The 22,984-nt window shown below is 33.9% G+C and overlaps 1 protein-coding gene across 6 annotated transcripts in view; it reads left to right on the top strand.

The window, feature by feature from the left end:
- Positions 1-22,984, top strand: part of ADGRL2 (adhesion G protein-coupled receptor L2) — a 189,009-nt gene that overhangs the window by 32,835 nt on the left and 133,190 nt on the right. For all 6 annotated transcript variants that reach the window (XM_049616922.1, XM_049616926.1, XM_049616923.1 and 3 more), the window contains exon 2: positions 3,726-3,898. In XM_049616922.1, the coding sequence (XP_049472879.1) occupies positions 3,826-3,898 (73 nt within the window). In that variant the 5' untranslated portion in view covers positions 3,726-3,825. The remainder of the gene's footprint in view (positions 1-3,725; positions 3,899-22,984) is intronic.

Here is a 22,984-nt window from a genome sequence, read left to right as displayed (position 1 = left end):
TTTTATTAAGAAATGAACCATTACTTAGCTTTATGAGGAGTTTGAGCTGCCTTTATAGTCACAATTCCTCACCAGAGTTCTTGGAAAAATGTTTTCTAAAATCTAAGGACAAACTAGTTATTATTTTTTTAATGTTTATTATTTTTAAGAGAGAGAAAGAGAGAGACACACACACACAGTGTGAGCCGGGAAGGGGCAGAGAGAGAGAGGGAGACACAGAATCTGAAGCAGGCTCCGGGCTCTGAGGTGTCAGCACAGAGCCCAATGCAGGGCTCGAACTCACAAACCGTGAGATCATGACCTGAGCCGATGTCAGACGCTAAACTGAGTGAGCCACCCAGGCATCCCAAGAAAAACTGGTTATTAATATGGAGAATTACTTAATCTTTCTGTTCTCTGAAAGGAAATTTAATAGCTTTCTTCTGATTTTGTTCCTTGTTTTTGTTTTGCATTAGAAGGTTTTACTGAGCTTCATTTTGCAGGTAGTTAAAAGAAGTTTGAAGGGAGGGGTCTGTTAGCTACATTTATGCCTGTGAATGTCCTATGCCTCCACTTTGATGAGGAGCAATGCTTTTCCTAAGATTAGTTTCACCATGTTTGATTATTTATTCATTCTACCCTTAACTGATTGTGGTTTGTTAAGTATTTCAAATTTCATTAACTTTTTTTAATGGAAGGTTGTTTTTAATTTGGATCACAGCAGTAAAATCTTTTGACTTAGTTTTCAAAATTGCGTTTAAAGCTTGAATTTTTGTAAATGATTTTATTTGATGGAAAGTGATTGGATGTAGCTTATAGAATGAAAAAGAATTTAATTCTGTTTTTGCTTATTGCACAGACAGATGGACATAAGCTTTATTTGCATAAAGGAAGCTATGATTTTATTGCATTCCAGAACTGGTTTCTGTTTGTTAGAAATAGTCATTTATACTAAGCCTCATAATTGACTACAGTGTAATTTTAGAATTGTGTTTCACATTCTCAAACCTTAAAATTGTGTTTCACGTTCAAACCTTAAGAATACGCTGAAATTTTAGTATCGTTAAAATCTGTTCGTGAAATATTTGTCCTGGCCAAAGACCACAAAAGAGGTCTTGCTTGTGCGGTTTCCTCCTCGTTCTCCCCTTACTAACAGAGGTTTTCCTATCTTGGCAGCTGTTTCCTACAAGGCAGTCATCAGTCTCTGATTTCTTCCTTCCCTTTCTTCCCACAAACAAGGGCTCTTTCAAATAGCAGATGACCGAAGACAGACTAATCTTGGATCGCTTTAAGAAAGTGGAAATGTGTTCAAGAGTTGTGCTTGTGGGCAAGCAGCCTGTATGCATGTCATTGAAATGAAAATGCTCATTACAAGCAGAACTTGGACAGCTAGAGTTCTTTTTGCTCAAATCAGGAGCATTCCAGAGGCTGACTTCATTTTACTTGTACTAATTAATGTGTCTCATCCACACATTAAAATCATTCTAATTGCTTGATCAGATCATTGAACAATATGGAGGATATAAGAAATTGTTCCTTGATTCGCCTTTCCAGTGTGACGGGCCATGAAATTTTCTGACTTCTCTTTATGCTTTGTATAAAATAGCTTGCAGTTTTAAGGCAGGTACTTTGCCACAGCAGTTGTAAACCACACGTTTACTTTTGGTTTTGTCTTTTGAATAGTCTTTGGGAGTTCTGTGTGAAAAAAGAGTAGAGAGATAGCCACTTCTACACAGTTGTGTGCCATGTTTCTGCAGCAGATTAATTTTTGATATGTCATTCTTCTTTTTATATTTTGGCATTCAGGAGAGGAAGTTTGCTCTTTCCTTTGTTTTTGTCTTATTTCTTTGGACAGACAATCATCTGAAGTGTTCTCAGAACTGGGTAATACCATTTCTGACCCCCTTTGTCATGATACCTAAATGTCTTCAGTAGTTTCATAGAGAGGTAAAAAATTGGGCTCTTCTGTGTCATGGAGGGATGTATAGGGAAGCAGTTTTATCTCTGAAATCGTAGGCATGATAAAACAAAATGCTACACAAACAATGCTATACAAAAGGTATTATGGAAATACCTTGCTAATTTCATCTGTGATTTTATGGATCTTTATATTTAAATACTAGATAAGAGCTTCAGATTAATTTTTTACATTCTTTTTGTTGTGGTTATTGGTAATGCAAGGTAGTGACTTTGTAGTGTGATAAGTATTCCCAACTATTTAGAATATGGCTGCTTTTGCATTGAAGTTATATCATAGTGAACTGATAATAGAATATAGTGAACTGATAGTCAAATATAGTAAACTGCTAATAGAACCACATATGATATGTAAAATGTGTAGCAAATGCAGAGTAGCTTAGATAATGTGAAAGAGAACTCCATTGTTATCTAGGAAAATTTGTTTTCTAAATTTTCTTTATGCTTTAGTGTCAGCATCTAAATTATGTAAGACTTATTTTTTTATAGATACAACTTCAGAATAAGGGATATTCCCCTTACTACGCTACTCCACTTTTAAAAACTCTTTATCTGCAGCAGATTAAGGGTAGATTGAGAAAATTTGTATGAGTATTACTTAGAAGAAAGTTACAGGAAGTTAATATGAAGAAACTGTTAAGATATCTCTTTAAAAGAATAAATTTTGTAATTTTTCCATCCTCAATGCGAGACCAGGAGACCGGATGTATTTGAGAACTGTCTGCATTCTATGTGTATTGTCAGGCTAGTATTTACTCTGATTCCTCTTGCTACCCTAGAAAGAAGCGAAATACTTCAGTAGAACCTATTAGCAAATAACCTGGTCTCATGTGATCCTAGGAACTGAGAAATACTGATTAAGTCATGCACCTTAAGTTTTTGTATTCTTTCCAGTTGAAGAACTGGATTCTAAAGGCCAGTCAGAATTAGACTTGGTTCCAGGTCCCATTTAAAGAAAAATGTGCGACAACCTTGGAGATAAAATCATCATGGTCTTGAAGTTTTTATTTGGGTCCCAGTGGATGGACCAACCTAGTCAAGGATATAGGTTTAATCTTACTAAGATATATTGTGCTATAAAAAATACATATGAAAATCTAAAACATTGAAATAGTTAAGAGACTGTTTATTAAACTAGTCCCTGTGTGAATAGCTATAGCAATTTGATACGTGGTGTTTAAGAATGTGGTTCTGGAATGCCATTATTATATAAATTAATGTACACCCATGTGTTAAAAATTGTACATCCTTGTATAGAAAAATAAACTGCTTAATTATATCTTTAATCTGACCCACAATATAACAGGATAAAATAGTAGATAATATTGCTGTTATCATCAGTAAACACAAAAACATTTATGTATTGATAACATTTTATTAGAGGCTTATATGCTAAAGCTAGTAATTTGATAAAAAGACTGATATGTGGCAAAGGAGATAGGTGTATTTTTCTAGAAGGACTTCCTAAGCTTTTCGGAGAAAAATGGTCATTAGGGATTTACATAACTATTCTATGAATTCATATGTCATGGTTATCTATAAATGATTTTTTGAGCTTTGATCATTTTCTTTATGTAAAGCTCAGATATCCAGTATGTAGGAGCAGCTCCCATATTGGATATAGAATCAAAATATATACCATTTATCTTTTTATAATTAGGAGGAGACGGGAGGGAGAGACAGAGTTGCTGGCTGTTATTATTTTTGCATTTATTTTTTGTGACGTAGCAGGACCATAAGAGTAAATGATGGATTTGTTTGTTTTTCAGATATGACGATCAATGATGCAGACTGCTGGGTTCGATGAAGCTGGGCATTTATAACTAGATTCATTAAGGAATACAAAGAAAATATTTAAAGGGATCAATAATGGTGTCTTCTGGTTGCAGAATGCGAAGTCTGTGGTTTGTCATTATAATCAGCTTCTTACCGAATACAGAAGGTAAGATGCAATTTAAATTTTATTTTTTAAATATGGGCGAACTTAATTTAAACTATGCAATCTTCTCTACATGGAAGTGGCTAGAATGAGGTTTATTATTTTAAAAAGTAGCTGTTAAAAAGATTTCCCGAAAGTCAAATTCTTTTTTTTGTTAGTTGAATTATTTTCATTACACACAGTTGTAGTCCAAAAGAACTAGTGCTAGTAGTCTGAATTTATATTTCACTTACATTTGTATAATATTATTGTAAATAATCCTGAGAAAATGAAAGCTTTGCTTTGGTATATACTTTACACTGACTAAATTTATGCCAGTAAAATAGAAAGTATTTTGTGTCAACTTTTGCACTTCATGTTTTGTTTGCTTCTTGAGTAGAGTTATAGTTTAGGTCTAAAACTCTTAATTTTTTTTTCATATCTTCTGGAATATGCATTTTTTGTAGTGCTTCATTTTGAATTTTATTTATATCTTTTTGAAGATGGACCTGATTTTTAAAGAAGTAAATATATTTTTGAGGCTCAATTAATCAGAACCATCATTTATTAATTACTATATGGATTTCCTGGTATCCATTATTTCTTTAGTCTTACATACTATTTTCATGTGAAAATAACACCCTTTCAGGTGCTTTTTACAGAGCAGGTCAGAAGTTAATATAGAGCTAAGATATGTTAATTTTATAGCTATTTAGTAGTGGCAGTTATATATTCAGCGTGAAAATAGATTAATCTTGTAAAATCTGTGAAGAGTACAAAATCCCTGAGACATGCATAGATTTTATTTGTCCCAATTAAATATCATTGAAGAAAATATTTTAGAATTTAAAAATTGGTTTATATGTACTTTTAAGTGACTCACTTCATACCTACTAACAAAACGATGGGTGGAGAAAAAGAGGCATGGTGTGAACTAGTAGAAGCTTATTTTTCCAACATCTTTGTGATGAGCTTCAAAGTGTTAATTTAATTTTGCTGAAATAAAAATTTGAATTACTTGTTCCAAAATTATGTTTCATCATTTTCTTCTTGCCCTCCCAGTCCCCTACTTTCAGTCTGTTGACATAACTTAATAATATAATTCAAATAAATAACAAATTTAGAAATATTTTAGAATAAATTCTATATTCAGAAAGTAGTTAATGTTCACTTGGATTTAAGTCACACTCAGAAGTTACAACAGGGTTAAGATTCTGCTTTTAGAAGATACTGCTCTGTGCATCAGAATTGAAAGATACATCAAATCTTTTTTTTTTTTTTGAAGGATACATCAAATCTAACAGTAAAATGTAGTATGTCTGAGTGAATAGTACTGTCATGATAGACAACAAGCAGAAAATGAGTTTAATAATGTGAATCTCTGGCTTGGATTGTTAATGAAAATCTTGTGTATATAGTCCATAATTTTACATCGTTTTTTTTTTTTTTCGGGGTGGGGGGGTGCACTAACTGAATTCCTGCTGCTATGTTTGAATGTTTTTATACATTTAAAAAAGATTCCAGGTGTGGACCAATGGCTCATTAGTCCACATAATGAAAATTTTTCCAATCAAGATAGAGACCACTTTGCTGGCACAGTAGCTTAACTCAGCAGGGGGGCTAGCAGAGAGAGACTTTTTCATGAGATACTGCAGTTTTATTTCTAGTGTCACCTATCAGGTCAAGATTCATATCTGCCGTTAAGAGAAATTTCATTTTTGGCGCATCAGGCCAGGGGGTGTTGCTTTTGAAGCAGTTCCCTCCTACGGGTAAAAAGAACTTAGGAGGAGCCCACACTGCTAGCTGTGACAGTACACGCACTTAATGCACACTGTTAGAGTACTGATCCAGCATCACATGGTTTTGTCTTAGAAAAGTTTTACATGACATGATAGTCCTTTATTGCCAGAAAGCAGATAATATTCTGTGAACACCTATAGAGAAACCCAATCAAAGTTAGGTATGAGAACGCAGGAAAGGAGTTATAAATTTAACCATTCAGCCATTAAGTTTCTTCAGAGCCCTTTTCAAATCTCACAGAGATGAGCGCTTTTTGTATTGGTTTCCGGATTCTTACAGATAAAACTCAGGTAGAGTTTCCTAGATGGTTTCTTCCTTTCTTTCTCATTCATTGAGTGACTAAATTGAGCCAGGTGCTTAAGATTCTGCAGTGCAGGAGGCACAGTTCAGGCTCTTGAGGAGCTCATGGTATTGTGCAGGGCTGGAAACCTCAAGTACCTACGGGGGCCTAGGAGGGGAAGTAACCTGAGTGCAGCTGTCCAGTGGAGGTCTGCAGTAGGCAGGAAAATGCTTGCCGGAGGACCCATGATTGCCATTCCAGTATTTAGCCTGCTTTTGCTTGTCTTCTGGCTTTTCAATATAAACCAGACCTGGATTTTAAGCAATAGTACCTAAATAAGATTAAAACAAAACAAGCCTGTGTATTATATAGGCCTGCCTTTTCAGGGCTTCTATTTTTCCTCCTCTTTACAATAGTGTTTCACCTTAGTATATTATTTTAAAGGCCAAACAATTTTGGATTTATTTTACATCTATATGTATGAGAGGTAAATTGCCACATTTGCAAGGACTCATTTGTTTTATATTCAGACGAACATTATAAATATGTCATGTTTTCTGTACATATTAAAGAGCAAGCAAACCACTAAACACTTTTGTTTTTTAAGTTTTACCACAGTAAAGCCTAATTATATAAAGGTTTAATTGCTAGAATTAGCTTATCTCCCTTTATCTCTGTCTTCTGTCAACTAATGTTTAAGAATCAAGTCTCACCCATTAAATTTACTTGTTTCTGCGAAATAAGAACAATGCTGTATTTATTCTTAGAGACTCCTCTCCCCTGTGTATTTTTGAAAATTGTTTAGAATTTCCAAATAAAAAATGATTATAAAAGATCAGACTTTCAAAATATTCTGTAGGTTTTTCTTAGAATTGATTTTATTCTTAGAGAACTAATCTCAAACCCTTCAAAAACCAGTTTTGTTGAGAAACTGATGTGCTTTGATTCTTTTGGCCAATTTTTATAAGCAGAGTAACCACTGTGGAATCATGTATCAGTAAGTAGGAAAGTAAATTGAATTTTTGTGTCCTAGAGAATTAAATTATGCTATATAATGGAGCCCTGGCAAGCCTAAGTCAGACATGTGAAGGCTTGCTCAAGTGACAAGTTACAAATAATGGCAGTTCTTCAGCAAAGTCAGTAAAATGGATTTCAGGGTGAATTCTTTATGCAGTGAGTATTTAATTAGATTTCATTAGTCAAAATTTTAGTTAATTAGCTTAAATTTCTTTGTTGTTTATCCATATTTCAAAAAAATTATGCCTGGGAAAATGCTAGATATGCAAGATATAACTTCACCTATTCATTGACATGTATCGAGAAAATTTAAGAATACTGCTGTAGAAATAGCGTCTTAACCAATTTTAATTGTACTTTTAATTCTCTAAGCATATTTTACAATGACTTTTGTATTAGTGATACCTTACTAAAAATGATGTTTGGCTGTAGGGTCTTTTTGCTTAGTTGAGTGGCAGAAAAAAGTAGATCCAGGGGTTAAATATGAAATAAAAACTATTTTGGGCATGTATGTATTTCCTTTGGACTGTTCCATAATTTGGAAGGAATAATTGCTTTTATCCCAAGGTTAAACTTAAGAAAGATGAAAATAATTCAGGCTTTTATTCATTCATTCTTTTATTTACATACACATAATAAGAAAAATGTATAAAATTTATATTCATACACACACTGTGTCAGCATCACAAGGGCAATAATCATTTTTGTTTGTTTATTTCATCAATGTGCCCAAGTGCCTAGAACAATGCCTGGTTTATAATAGGTACTCATTTTATATCCATTACATAAATAACGGAAATCTTTACAGAGAGTCATAGTCTTAATAGAGAGAGGATAATAAACTGTTGTAATAACAGAGTGGTAAGTGCCATGATGATGATATTCACAGAAGCATTGGGATGAAGGGTAGGTGGATGAGTGGATATATACCAGGAAGGGCTTCTAGCTGTAAGTGATGATGCTTGAGCTGACTGAATATGAATTGAATAAGCTATGTCAAGACAGTGGTGAGCGTAGTGGTGGAGAAAAAAATCAATGGAGAACAGTATGGTGTGGAATAAAGTATAATAGTGGTTCTTAGGAACATCAGAATCACCTAGAAGGTCTGAAGTGGGGCCCAAACATTGCATTTCTGACAACTTTTAGGGACGGTGCTGATGTTGCTTAGTATCACTCTTAACCATTGTCATATTGTCTTTGTGTGGGTGGTTGAGGTGAGGCCTATAGGGGTGCATGGGTGTGGATATGAAGTCACTTTTTTAAAAGTTTTTGAAAAGAAATTATGAATTCACTGTGATTCAGAAGTAGTAACCAGTTGATTACTGGGAGTTACTATTTAGTCTTCTCATATGGCTTTTTATTCGTGTGATCAAGCTCCTTGGGCATAATTTTAAGCTCTAAAAAAGGATTTTCTTTCTCTCTCTCTCTCTCTCTCTCTCGACAGTATATTGAGAAGGAAAAAAAATGGAAAAATTGGCTCCAGATTGTAAAAAACAGTACATATTTTCTGTTAAGAGTAAATGTTTTCAGAGCTCCTAAACCTTTGCTTCAATTTATCTCTTCTCATTGTGATAACCTTGTTCTTTTTCTTGTTGGGAATAACTACATGGCCATTGCTATGAAAATGCTGAATTGACTTACTGTAGGGACTTTGGATTTCCCAGTCTAGCAAAATTGACTACTTTTGTTCACTTCAGGATATTTTTGATTAGTTGAAAGCTAGGAGGTAAATTTTCAGCCAGGTATGTGGAGATTTGGCCGTATGACTCCTATTAAACTTAATGGGAGTGAGAACTCCCATTAAATTAATAGGAATTGTACAGCATATCTGTGTTGGCTGCATTTCAAATGTAACCTTAGTTTTTAAATTCACAAGTTATGTAAATTAACAGTGGTTTAAAACAATCCATTGTTTTTTTAATAATGATTTTATTTATATGTTTAGTGCAGGTCAATGTGATTTTACTCCTTGAAAAAGTACCTAACTATATTGCTCTTAAGATACTTTATTGTATTATATGAGTGTAAGGTAATCTGACTGCAGCAGCATTCTTCTGCATAGATAGTGATGTAATTCTGTTTTTAAAATATAAATATTAATGCCATTTACAAATTATATAATACTGCCTCTTATTTTCTAAAAACCAAATACCTTATAGTGTTACTACCAGGATTCAAGAACAAGGTATATTTGTTCAGGATATGACTCAAAATTGAAAAAATAAGATTAAACTTAATAAGAGGAACTGGCATCTTTAGTAAAGTTAGTGTAGAGTATACTTTTGTCATCGTATGTATCAATATTCAGTGTCAACATATGCCATATTTCATATATTAAAGGTTAAATTCCAGTGCTTGGTTGTTGAGACTTTCTTCCTACTTTTCTTCCCACTCTCTACCCTATTTCATTCTCTTTTGCTTCTTTTCCAGTGTCAGAAAAGGTTTGTTGATTCACAGTCTATGTTGATGCACTCCTAGTTCTGTTCCTGGTAGAAAAGTGTTATAAATCAGTGTGTCTCACACAATAGCCACCCGATAGACCTCAATAACATTGTATTGCTTGGCTGTTTAATTTTTACAAGCCTGTTTTCTGACAGAAAAGACTGTATCCAATGCTAAGTAAATAAATCTGTTGTTATGAAATAATACTTTGCTAAAAGAGGTTATGAACTTGTCTATACTAGAGTAAATATTTGAAATATTGATTTTATATCCATAGTAGGCATTTGTCACAGTTATTGTTATAGTTTTGAAAGAATCAACAGTGTTATTAAAAGTAGCTTAATGAAAATCACAGGAAACATGGAAAGCATCTTAATTTCGCCAAACAATAATTGTGTTAATTACTTCTTACTAATTTCAGTTTTGATGAATCTTTTGCTTCATTCTTTGAATTAATATACCTTTTCGCTTTTTTATATGCTGTATATTTAGTTTGTGGTATTAGAGAATACGATGATACAAATGATTGAGCACTTCTGAGTATTAATGTAGAACTGGTATGTCTCCAAGAACCGATTTATCTGCCACATTACTAAGGGAATGTTCTACTGAAACATATGCTTGGTACCCTATGGTACTCTTTATTTTCTTTTCACCTCCTGCATGACAGAGAATGACATATGACAGCCGTGCGGTCTACATGTATTAGACATCAATGTGGATTAGTGAATATCTCATGACATCTTTCAACCCTATTCTTGAACTCCTTTTGTCAACTTGACAGAAGTGATTCCAGGAGAATACCTAGCCCCGGCCCTGGGATCTCTTGGCTAAAATGTAAGACTGAGAAGGGAATTCCATATCAGAGCTTCAGGAAGCAAAAACAACATTTATAATCCCTTCTTATCAGCATGGGACTCTACTGAGTTTGACTTTTATGTCTGCCATTATTCTTGCTTGGAGGGCTTTTCTTTTCTTAAAAGTACTTCCCCCCTCCCCCCGCCTTCTGATTTTGAATGTAATATGTTCTCATGAGAAGAGATAAAAAAATTAGGAAGTTGAATAAGCATTTAAAATTGCTCATAATTCTAGGACCTTGATATTACCACAGCACACTTCTTTTTTGTTTTATTTCCCAACACTCTTGATATGGGTAAAACAAAATTATGATATATGAAACAAAATTAGGTTCTTCACGTCCATATGCTTTTCTATTCTGGTTTTTCATTTATATTATCATAACCTGTATTACCATGTCATTATATGTTTAGATAACGGATTCTAAGACCAGCATGGTAATTTATTATTTATATGTCAAAAATGACTTAATCCCCTGTCTCTACTTATTGGCTATTTGAACTTAATTTGTTTCAAGTATAACTATAGTAAATATCTATCTAAATCTTTTCTTTCATATTTGGTTATTTCCTGAGACTAGAATTTTAGAATTTTGATTATTACATCAGGCATGTGGACATCTTCAAAACTGGTTTTGGATGATGTGAAATTTTTTGTATGTTGGTGCAGTTTTTCTTATTCTTCAAACTCTATGATAATATCCCTTTGTCGTTTTTATTATAAAAAACAATTGCTTGCCTTATAATTCATTTCGTTCTGGTTAATTTTTAATGAAAATTTTAAATATTTACAAAATAATCACAAATTTAACAGTTATCAATATTTTACTTCATTTGCTTTTCTTTTTCTTCTTTTCTTACTTTTTGATGCATATTTATTTTCTTTTGTGAGATCTGCCATTATTTTTATGCTTAAAAGTCCATTTCTTGATATTGGTTAAGTATTTATTCACTTGGCATTTCTCTGTAACTCCGTGTTTTTACTTAAATTTTTTATTTAAATTTTTAAGCCATTAGGAGTTGACTTTGTTATTAGTTAAGAGTTCTCGATTAATTTAAGTGAACTAATATTAAGTCATTGGGTGTGAATCAATTTAACTAACAAAGTAGATAAAATTAAGACATACCCATATAAAAGCATAATGGACACTAAGTTCAAAAGAAAAAGAAATGAACACTTCTTTCTACACAGATTGAACTATGATTAAATGTCATTATTCTGATTCCAGTAATAGTTCTCTTATCTGCTTATTTTTTTGCACCTAGTCTATTTAATAAATTACATTTTTAAGGGATAACAATTTTGTGAGAGATGAGTAAAAAAAGCATGACAGCAGCAATTAAAATACCCCATAGTAAAAATAAAGTTTGAATTTTAGGAATTGTAGAGTGTCAAGAAACACAAGAAGTTTTCTGGAAAAAATAGAGGGATTCAAGGGTAGCAGAGTTTTGTTTTGCGTATGGGTTTAATCTAAAAGAGATTAAGTAAAATTCTCATTTATTTTGCTGGGTATTTATAGAATGCTTCTTACTACTGTTTTGTAGCTATCTCTGTGTGTGTTTGTGTGCGCGCGTGTGTGGTGTGTGTGTGTGTGTGTGTGTGTGTGTATTAATCATTAGTTCTCTCTCCCCTTCCTGATTCTTCTTTTTTTTCTTTGTAGTATTAAAATCTAAACCAGGTGGTAGATACATCTAATATTTAGCTTTTGATTAGAGGCAATATAATAAGTTTATAAGAAAGAGTCAGGGCTTCTTAACTTAGTCAAACACAATAAAAAGGATGGCTGGGGTTGTTGCTGGTGGTAGTGGGGAGAGAGCAATCTTGGATTTTAAGAGAAGTGTTTAAGGAAAGCACTTTTTATGATTTTCTTTTTTTGTTGTTTTAAGTAGATATGTTGGATGTCTGAGTTTGTTTCCAGGCAGAAATGGGATCCAGTACAAGGACAGGAATGCTTATCTAGGAAAGTAGAGTGTGCAGTATGTTCAGGTAGAGGATGAGTCAGGAAGAGATGTGTACAGGAAAAGAAGAAATTTAAGGCAGTCGTGCTGGATGTTTTTAATCTTGTTTATGTAGAGCAGTGCCCACTCGAAATTTAATGCACAGGTAAATCACTTGGAGATCTTGTTAAAATGTAGATTCTGACTCAGTAATCTGGGATAGGCCTCAAGAGTCTGCATTTCTAATAAACTCCCAGGTGATGCTGAGGTTGCTGGCCTGTGAGAGGACATCTGAATCAAGGAGTTTTGGTTATAAAAATGTTTAGTCTAGAAAATCAAATTTTTCATGACTGTGATTTTCTACCCGTGCAAAAGGGTTTGTTTCTAACCTTAACAGCACAGTTGAAATACAGAAAAACATCAATTTCAGTTTTATAACTTATTTTATTTAAAAAAGGAACTGAGCTATCTTGAAACTTTACTGAACATTTTTATATTTGGTTATGCTTCTAATCCAATTTTATATGCTTTCGATTGACCTTTTATCTGATGATTTGTTTTGAAAAATCCCTGAGCAACAGTGCAGCCTGACCCTTTCTCCCTAATATTTCCTTCTGTTCCCCACTGATCTGTCCTACTTTCATTCTGTGTTATATGGAAACATTATTTTTAATAGCATTTTACTACAATATTACTTTATTACTTAAAGTAATATTATAAAATCATGTAAGGCCAAGTTGTATATTTTCTTAACCCATTTAGAAAAACTTTATATTTTCCTAATTTTTCAAAGTCCACATATTTAGAAAAACTAAGAGTTGTAATTTTCACTTTTGCATTAATACCCTGACGTGTTAGCCTCCTGAGAGAGTAGAGGATGAGAGTACTGGAATGTACACTGGTTATCAAAAACAGCTTAAAGATGTTTTATCTGCTTAAGGTTATTTAATGATTTTTCTACTTTGTGGCATTACGCATAATCAAAGATTTTATTTATTTTTAGTAGTGGACATAATCTGCTTTTACTTTTCCTGTCAGAGATAAAGATAGATTACTGATGTGATTTATTTTAGATTTATGATAATACAGATCACAAATCACATTTATTTCTACATGAAATTTATTAGATTCTTCAGCATTTTAAAGCTGGATAGAAAGCAAGTAAATAGCAAATTTTAAACAAAGAGAGTTTTCTGTAGGTATCTTAGAGGTCAAAGTATTTTTGTTTTTAGTTTTTGGTAGAATTGAAGAACTATAGACTTAGAAGCACAACTGGAGGTTAGTAGTTATAGAAGTTTTTCAGTTTACAGCTGGAGAAACTAAGAAAGTCTGCAGAGATCATCCCTTTGCCAAGGTCTACTTCCTGCCAGTCCATTTTTCTTTCTGTAGAACTTGACATATAGCTTCAGATCATTGGTGTATTTTCCTGCCTCATGAGGCTGTCACTCAACAATATTTAAGATATACTTTAAAATATGTTGCTTCACATTGTTTAACTTAAATGGTGCTGATTGAAAAAAATAATGTATTTCAGCTTTTTTTACATTACCATTGCAGATTAAAAACAGTATTAAGTCATGCTAACTCTGCAACTTTCCAGTGATCTTCAGAAGTTACACACCTACAGGCCTCTATTTTTTTAAAAATCACAGTTTCTCTTGGGAAGTACAAACTATTGCTAAGAATGATTTACTGCCACAACACTGAAAAACTGAAATATTACAAGAGTAATTTTAACTTTTACTATATTTAGTTTATCAGTTCACACTGATTAGCAGTCACCATTAAAAGAGTTGAAAGCATGCCTTCAGAACTCCTCCTGCAGGTATGGGGTTTAGACATTATCTTTTCTCTTTTGTTTGCTTATAACAGGAAGCTTATTTAATCCATTGCTTTGTTTCAGAGTTTAGGCAAATAGAGACTATCCTTGTTAGCTTTCAAAAGCTCTTACTTTTCCTGCATTAATGGCACTCAGGGTACATTCTGTGATCCCTCTTTATTTACCAGAAAGCTTGTCTTTGAGAGCTGTCACTCCATTCTTTCAACTGTGCTGTTAATTGACTGATAGCGAAAATTGTGTGGAAAACCTTTAGTGACAAAGATTGGATATAGGTGTTACTCTAGTCTACAGGCTGGTGAATCTTTGCTTCTTGATCCCACTTCTATTTGTACTAAAATACTAAATATAGACTGGAAGAACAAAGTACATTTAAAAGCATTCAGAAATGTTAAGCAACAATAAAACTCCATAACCATTTAAATGACAGCAGCTGACTATTTGAATTAACTTTGTGTTTGGCTTAATTTGGGGCCCTAATTATTCCTAACTTACGTGAGTAGATTTCAATTATAGTATCCTGCAGGGATTTGTAGCTAAGGCAACTAAAAGAATCATTTTACATAAAGTACTTTTGTTCAACTGATTAGTCAAGTTAAAACGTAATGATGTAAAATTGAAACCCTTCCGACAAGGTCCAAACAAATGTTTCTAGTAGTTTTGCTAAAAACCGAAGGAAAAAAAAAAGATTGAACTGAGTTTAATTTTAAACAATATTTTGGTCTTTGGGAAGATTTACTTCATTGTAATGCTGATAAATATATAAATATGTCTTAAGACATGTGTGTTAGTAAAACATGAAAGATAAATTTGTCACAGTAGAAACAAACCTTTATAAGCAGTGTCTGTTTGCTTTATAATTCTTTATGTATGATTTTTGACATCTTCAAATACATTGCTTTAGAAGAGAAATATAAATAAGTAATTTGAATGACTAGCTCTTCTGTGTTTTGGAATGCATTTCAATTGAACACAGATCAGATACTCAATTATTGATTTGAAATGTGATATACCAGTAAGCACCAGGACATGCAATATGGTTGACACTGTGCTACAGTGAATAGACAACTCAGTATTTAACTCACAGTTCCTTTCTCCCCGCTGTCAGAGTCTTTCTCCCCGCTGTCAGAGCCCACCGTAATTTTGAACACCTTTTCCAACGTAAACTTAAGTTATGATTGTTTGTGATGGATGCTACTTTGGTTCCTTACTAATCTATGTGCTGGAGAGAAGTGTAAGAAAAGCGCTTGCTGGGACACCTGGGTGGCTGTCAGTTAATTGTCCGATTCTTGATTCTTGCAAGAGAATCGACTGCGAGTCTCGATCTCACAGTTCTCCGATTGAGTCCCACATCAGGCTCCGTGATGAGCGTAGAGCCTACTTAAGGATCTCTTTCTCTCTCTCTCCCTCTCTCTCTCTCTCTCTCTCTCTCCCTCTCCCCAAAAAAAAAAAAAAAAAAAGCACTTGCTGGCATCAATAGACCACTTTGAGGCTTAACCATAACATTTCCCTAGAGTCTTATAGCTGTTTAATATTAGTCTAATACAGTTAATGAAGTTAAAAGCCAGCAGTTCTGTTCTCTCTTCTTAGCAACTTTGTGGTCCTCTTTGTCGTCTTCCTCTCTCCTACCCCTTTTTTACCCCTTCTTTCAGTTTTTGAACATGTATTGTATATTAGTCATTGTCTTTACATACTTATATATGCATTATTTCCTTTAATCATGTCAGTTCTCTGACCAGTTTGTCACTGAGTAAAACTCAGTCTGAAAGGCGTAACATAAAATTCAAGGACCTGAACTTTGACTTCAGAGTGCTCTTACTGCTCCAGCCAAGCTATGTTAACAAGTGTTTCTTAAAAACAATGCCAAGAAATCCATGCTTCCACCTGTTCAGTGCCTATTTGTTCTTTAGGATACATTTCAAAAGTTTCGTACCTTTAGGATGTTTTTTTCTCATATAAACAGGAGTCCTTTGAATTTATATAGCAGCACAGTCCAGGAGGGTCAGTTACCAGCCACAGGTGGTTATTGAGCACTTGAACTATGGCTAATGAGACTGAACACATACATTTTTATTTTATTTTATATTAATTGTTTTAAATTTAAGTAGCCACAAGTGGCTAGAGCAATTCATAGGTATTTTAGTTTTCTTTTTTCACTTAGGGTTTTTTTTTGGGGGGGGGGGCAGGGAGTCACTTCCTATACCTCTTTTATATGTTTTAGTAAATTCTTTGAGGTCAGGGAAAGTGTTTTACTTATTTCTATATTTTTTAATAGTGCTATGGTGCTTAGAAAAATATTTGAACTAGTTGAGGAATGCATTTAAGGTGTGTTAGTGCCAAAGCAGTGTTTTAAATATATATTCACGGTACAGCAGTTTCACTAACACTCACCCAAAAAACAGTGTGATGAGTTTGTGAATATCGAAAACAAATACAGTATAGGTGTATGCATAGAATGTAGCATGCAGGAATGGAGTCTTTGGGATTAACAGCTGAGTTTAAGTATACTTTCACATTTAATGGTAGCAAACCCTAGTTGCTGACTGCAGCCTTAGTTCTTCTGTGATTTTGATAGTTCTTTAAATTATCTGGATGGTAATAACCTACATCTGAGTTAGCTAATTGTTGATTTCTGTTCCCTAATAGAGCTTCTTTCTTGAAATCCAATGATGAACCTAGCTGATACTGCCATTTGCTTTCTATAGTTTGAGAAAATGCTTTGGAGGATAAGTAATTATGAAGGCATCAGCTTAAAATGATGAGTAATGACTATCTCTATAGTCATTTAGGAAATCTTATGATCTTGGCTCATGAATTTCTTCTTTTAGTAACTAGAAAATTATTTAATTTTAGTGTAGCTGTAAGAAGAAGGGTATTTTATTATTATAATAGATAATGGTGTTTAATTATGACATTTTACATAGACTTACACATCACACTTGAAAATTATTACTTTTTTGGTTAATATGTTCTTATTATTAAAGAGTTTATGGCTTATAATATTACAGTTGATGGCTTTCCTGGGGGAGGCTTCATAAAATGCCTTTTAATTATATATGTGTATATGTTTATATGCACATGTATATTTCTGTATGTGTGTGTATGTATATGTTTATGTGGACGTATATGTGTGCATATGTATACTGGCATTCAAATTTCTTTAATTTTTCTGTTTTATTGAAAAATAATTGATGTATATTACTTACAAGTTTAGGTATACAGCTTGGTGGTTTGATTTACATATACTGTGAAATGATTATCACAGTAGGTTCAACTAACACCCGTCTTTTCATATAGATGCAGTAAAAAGAAAAAAGAAAAAAAATTTTTTTCTTGTAATGAGAACTCTCAGAATTTACTCTTAGCAACTTCCCTATATATCATACAACAGTGTTAGCTATAGTGTTGTACATTACCAAAATGTCTTATTGTCTCTTTATTTAAATAGCATTTGCAAATGGATGTCTGATTTAACATGCTGTCTGTGTCTATCCCCTATTCCTGTCTCTCCATGTAGAAAAATGACAAATTGTCTATTAGTAGAAGTTGGGGTAAATGCATAGTGTAACTGGAGAAAATATTTTTTATATTCATTACTTTTAAAGAAGAAAGCATTTCACTTAGAATGGTGAGTTAAAAAATAATATATTCTGGACTTCTATTAAGTACTTTCTAATTAAAACGTTTGCTCAGGAAACTTAAATTTTCACTGACACGCTCAGCATTGATTTGAGGTTTCTGAAGTGCTAGTTTCTGAGCCTCACATCTAATAGTTTATTACCACCTCTTGTTTTATAACAATAATGGTGCTTCTCAGATTGAAGCATTATTTTATCAACTTAATTTCTGAATGATTTATATTTATTTTAACAAGTCTCAGTCAGCTCATTCTTAAAATGAATGTTTGGCGTCACTGAAAATAATTGAAAAGAATGCATTGCCATTTCATACGGCAAATATAAGAATAGAATTCCAGAAATGCTTGAGCTGTGGCTGCGTTATTAGAACAATGAATAATCCTCCAGGTGGCTACCTGGAAGGAGAGGGTATAGTTTATGATGGGGAGAGATATTTTGGAATATAATCTGATATACACGTGGGAAAAAATAGCTAACTTTGTAAGTATAGTTCATGTATTTGTCACTTAAATATGAAGGGAATAAGAAAATAGTCTAAAATTAATAATTTCCTGGATATAGCATTTGGCTTAATTATCTTTATATAGTAGTTTTTCAAATTATGATCATATGAAAATATCTGAAAATAAACCTGCATGGAGTTAGGTTCAGATTTCTCTGTATTTTTTATTTAGCATTTGCAAATGAATATTCGATATACCATGCTGTCTCTGTGTGTCTGTCTCTTTTTCTTGCTTGCTTTTGTTCTCTTTATGTCAATTTAGAAAAAAAAATTAGTAAATTTTGTACTTGGTGGAAATACATATTTCATATTTTTGGCAGCTGAGGAGTACTGCACAATATAAATTAAGATACACAGTGAATTTTTCACAACTTCATTAAACTATTTTTCTTACCTATGCTTAAGGACATTTTATTGGTATTTATTCTGCATGAAGATCTGATACTTAAAATTTACTCTATAAATTTGGTGTACTACTTGAAAAAAGTACCCAACTGTCAGTCCATTCCAAGAGTGAAGAAGGCAGATCCAGCTGGTCCAGAGGAGAGAAGGTCTAGTTGGTGCATAAAAAATTCATGTCAGCATTTCGACACTGCATTCTTTTGGGGTATCTGTTATCACTGAATAGGAAACTGTTTCAAATTGACAGGCAGACAGAATGTTGTGCTGAATGTGTAAATTGGAATTATCACATCTAGCAGTTCCCTTCACCAGGTGCCGGCTTGGAGCTCCGTTCTGCGCTAATGTCGAGAGAGTGCCAGGAATAGTTCTATTTGCTAATTATCCCTCATCTTTTCCAATGTCTAGTTTTTTTAGTAAACAGCTTGCCCAGGTGTTTTCAGGAATGCCGAGCAGGACAATGCAAGACTGCAGGTGCTTATGTGGCAAGAAGATGCCATACAGAACACTGAAAACATCTATATCCATCTGTGTAAAAAGGATTATTGCTTTCAAGGGTTTTATTCTCTAATGTACTGAAAACAATAGTTGTCAGTATTTTGTTGGCCCTGAGATACTGTGAGAGCAAAAATGTGGGGGTTAGTGTTTTTAAGAACGCTAGAACATTTAATTAGGCTTTACTTTGAGTCTTTTAAAAACATTTTATGATCTGCAACCTGTGTGGATACACAGTGAGGTTTTCAAAGATTATAAACAATGAGGGCAAATGTAATATTAAACAAGGAATATTAAAGATGAGTTTTTTGTTTTTTTAGGCTTTTTGATCTTAGTTTACTACTACATGATATCATTGTGGGTTTTTTTCTCTTTTTTTCAGAAAATTCTTGTGCAGTATAGTATTATGATGTTTAAAACCAAAATTTAGAATTCTTTATGCTTTATGAATTTATATCACAAGTTGTTTAAGTACTGCTCAAATTAATGTGTGCTTGAAGCATTTATAAGAGTGTTACTTTTTTTGAAATTTAACAATTTGAATCACAAAATTATCCTTTAATTAGTTCTGTTAATTGTGTTTTCTTGACAGTCATAAACATTCTTCTTAAAGAGTTTGTTATCTGTCTTTTGCCTATCCGGTGGGCATTGAATTATCTTAATAAATTTTGCATTGGAGATTGCTTTTTTATTTTCTTCTTTTCTAATCATTTCTCATTATGGTAAAATAATGAAGTGCTAAGTACTCTAAGTATGAAGATTTTGTGAAGTTTCCTCTAGTTTGCCTAGGACTGTGAAAGTTGTCATGGCATTTTGACAGCTGGTCACATTGCAGTGATACTGCTGAACACTTCACAGGATTTCTCTTGTCAGCTCTGATTTAGGATTAGACATTGTCTTTTGTATTGACTTGGTCTCTGTTTCCTTTCATCGACATATGCTGTAGTGAAAATACATTCATACCAGAGTTTCCCATGGGAGTGAGAAAGGGTATATATATATATATATATATATATATATAGAGAGAGAGAGAGAGAGAGAGAGAGAGAGAGAGAGAAAGAGAGAGGCAGCAAGTTTTGGTGTGAAGTCCATTGGTTCAGATTCTGACTCTTACTTACCAGCTATGTGAATCTGTGCAAATTATTTAACTTGAGCCTGCATTTTCTTATTTTTATAAAATTGGGAAAATCCCTACTTTTCAGAACTGTTGACGCTTAGAAATGAGATGTTTAAAAAAGTCATTTATTTGTCAGTAATTATTGAACACCTGGCAAGTGCTAGGACTGTGCTGTGTGCTAGGCATGGCTTTTGCCTTTAATGGACTGAACAATAATTATAGTACATTACAACATCTATGAGGGAACTAGAGAGAGGTGCACAGGGAGCACACCCAGCTGAAACTGAGTATGTTAAGAAACATTTTCTGGCAGAGATACTTGAATGAGTAAGAACTGGGCAGCTGAAGAAGAACGAGGCATTCCAGGAGAGGGACTAGAATGTGTAAGATCATTGCCGCTAAAAACTGTAGGGAATTGTGGGTGGTCAGTGCATGTGCAAGGTTGGGGGAGGGTGGTATTTTACAGGTCCTATAAAAGAGTTTAGGATTCTGTCATGTTGGTATCAGGATAATTACTGAATAATTTCAAAGGTGATTATAGATTTTTGTTCTAGAAGTATTTATTTGGGTTAGATGGGGTTCACTATTGAAAGCAGAGAAAGAAAATGTTGAACCAGTTCCTGTGGGCCAGGTAGTTAACATAGACAAGTGAAGCATGCAGAGTATAAAGAAATAAAACAAAACTAGAAAAATGCATGCTTGTCTAAAGTGGACAGATGTTACTTAGCTCCAGGTGATTATTTTGTCATTTTTTTATGTTTTGTCAATGTGAAGATGTTGTCAGTTGATCTGATTATGTTTTCCCCAATAGAAGTCAGAAATTGATTTTTTTTTTAAGATTTCATTTTTTTAAGCAATCTCTGTACCCAACCTGGGACTTGAACCTGTGACCCTGCTATCAAAATTCGCAGGTATTCCGACTGAGCCATCCAGGCACCCCAGAAATTGATTTTGAATGATGTATCTCCACAGTTTGAAACATTGGAAACTAATTCAAAGCACAAATTCAAACACGGTGGGGGGGGGGGGTGGCAAATGGAATATACCTGTGAGTAGGGATCATCCTGTTGCCTGCCCCTTATACCTTCTTCTTAACTAGGACATTTACAGCAGTCTAGGTGAGAAAGAATGAGAGACTGGGAAAAAATTGCAGTGAGATATGATAAAAAGGTGAACTGATGGTGATTTATTCAGGTTTATTGGTGGTAAGGAAGTGGCACTAATGGATGTTTGGGCATAAAATAAACTGGACTCTCCCAGAGATTCAGGGGGATTCATCCTGCCTGGTTTGCCCTGTGGAGGTTGAAAGAGGCATATCCGGCACAGATCCAAGATGTCTGGAGCAGCAGGGGGGTGGGGGACTCTGTTTACGTGTCCTGGGTTCCCTTTGCATCTGTTTGCTGTGCTCCCAGATCTCAGGATACTCACTGGCTTTTTTCCCCTCTCTACTCTTTTCCTGATCTTTCTTCCCTTTGCATTGATTGCCCACGGTTTCTTCCCCCTCACAGTTTGACCTAAGGATGACTTTAGCGTACTCCACCCAGCCTTGTTCTACCTTGACAGCTTCAGCTCTTTGTCTTAATTCTGGAATTGCCCAAGTTTCCTAATTCAGATTCCTGAGACAGAGAGAAACTCATGGACCTCATTCCTTTTGTACCAAGTCAGATCATGCATTGCTGTCGGGATCGCAGACTGACTGCCCCTGCTTTGAGGAACCAAGTCTTTTTCAATCAGCTGTGTCTGGTTGCTAGTAGGATCTCATAGTTGGCCTGGCTTTGCCTTCTCAGCAGTGCATATAAGTAGAGCATTTTTAGTTAGAATGAACTGAGTGCCTGCAGAAATGGCAGTTGGTATTCAGATATAGTGAGTGATGAATGTGGGGAGTCACAGTGGATCATGAATTCACCAAGATGAGAAAATATAAAAAGAAAAGTGGATTTGATTGGTAATTTGTGTGGTCAGTTTAATGAAGTTTCTACCATTAAAAACATAATAATAGTAAGCTCAGACTTAGATAAATGTGCAAGTGGGGCATACATACAGAATTAAAAACATATTATTAGAGCTTTAATATTTCATGATTTATAATAAGCATATAATATGAAGCTTGCCTTAATCATTAAATAGTAAATATGAGTAAAGCTTGGAAAACGTTTATTGTAGGTATACAGAAACAGCTAGTTTTTAATTTCTCTAATTTGTACTTTTCATTTAAACCTAAAACAATGGCTGCCCTTTGGATCCTACTAGATATCAAACACTGTACTAGATTCTTTCTCTTCATTGTCCTGGATAATGCTATGAATGGCTCTCTGAGGTTTGTATTATTTTCTCAATTTTGTACCTGAGGAAACTTATGCACAGATAGGTGAGTTAGGCAGCATGAAATCAACAATGAATGCAGAGTTGAGATTAATTTGTCCACAGGACTGTCTGACACAACATTCTTTATTATTTTTAATTTGTATAATAATGAAAATCCACTTGCATTTTCAGTTTTGGAATGTTTCTAGATGCATATAGTGTGGTGTCTATGATTTGGCTATTCGTAATTTCAGCAATGCCTAGATGTAAAAAGGAAATGACTTTTGAAAGGTTCATTGATGTACGTGCACTCTTCACATTCAGGCTAGGTCTGTTTGATGCCAGACAGCCTATTGAGAAAGTGGGAGATGTAGGCATTCAACATATGCTTTTTGTCTCTGGTGCCAGACATCGTACTTAGCTTCATTTTTTAACTGCGTTGACTACATATTTTGGCATTGTGTCGACACATCAGTGGAAAAGC

This window comes from Panthera uncia (genome assembly GCF_023721935.1).
Source record: "Panthera uncia isolate 11264 chromosome C1 unlocalized genomic scaffold, Puncia_PCG_1.0 HiC_scaffold_4, whole genome shotgun sequence".
Classification (NCBI taxonomy): domain Eukaryota; kingdom Metazoa; phylum Chordata; class Mammalia; order Carnivora; family Felidae; genus Panthera; species Panthera uncia.
The sequence above is the reverse complement of the archived record's forward strand: the minus strand, read 5'-3'. Positions and strand labels throughout refer to the sequence as shown.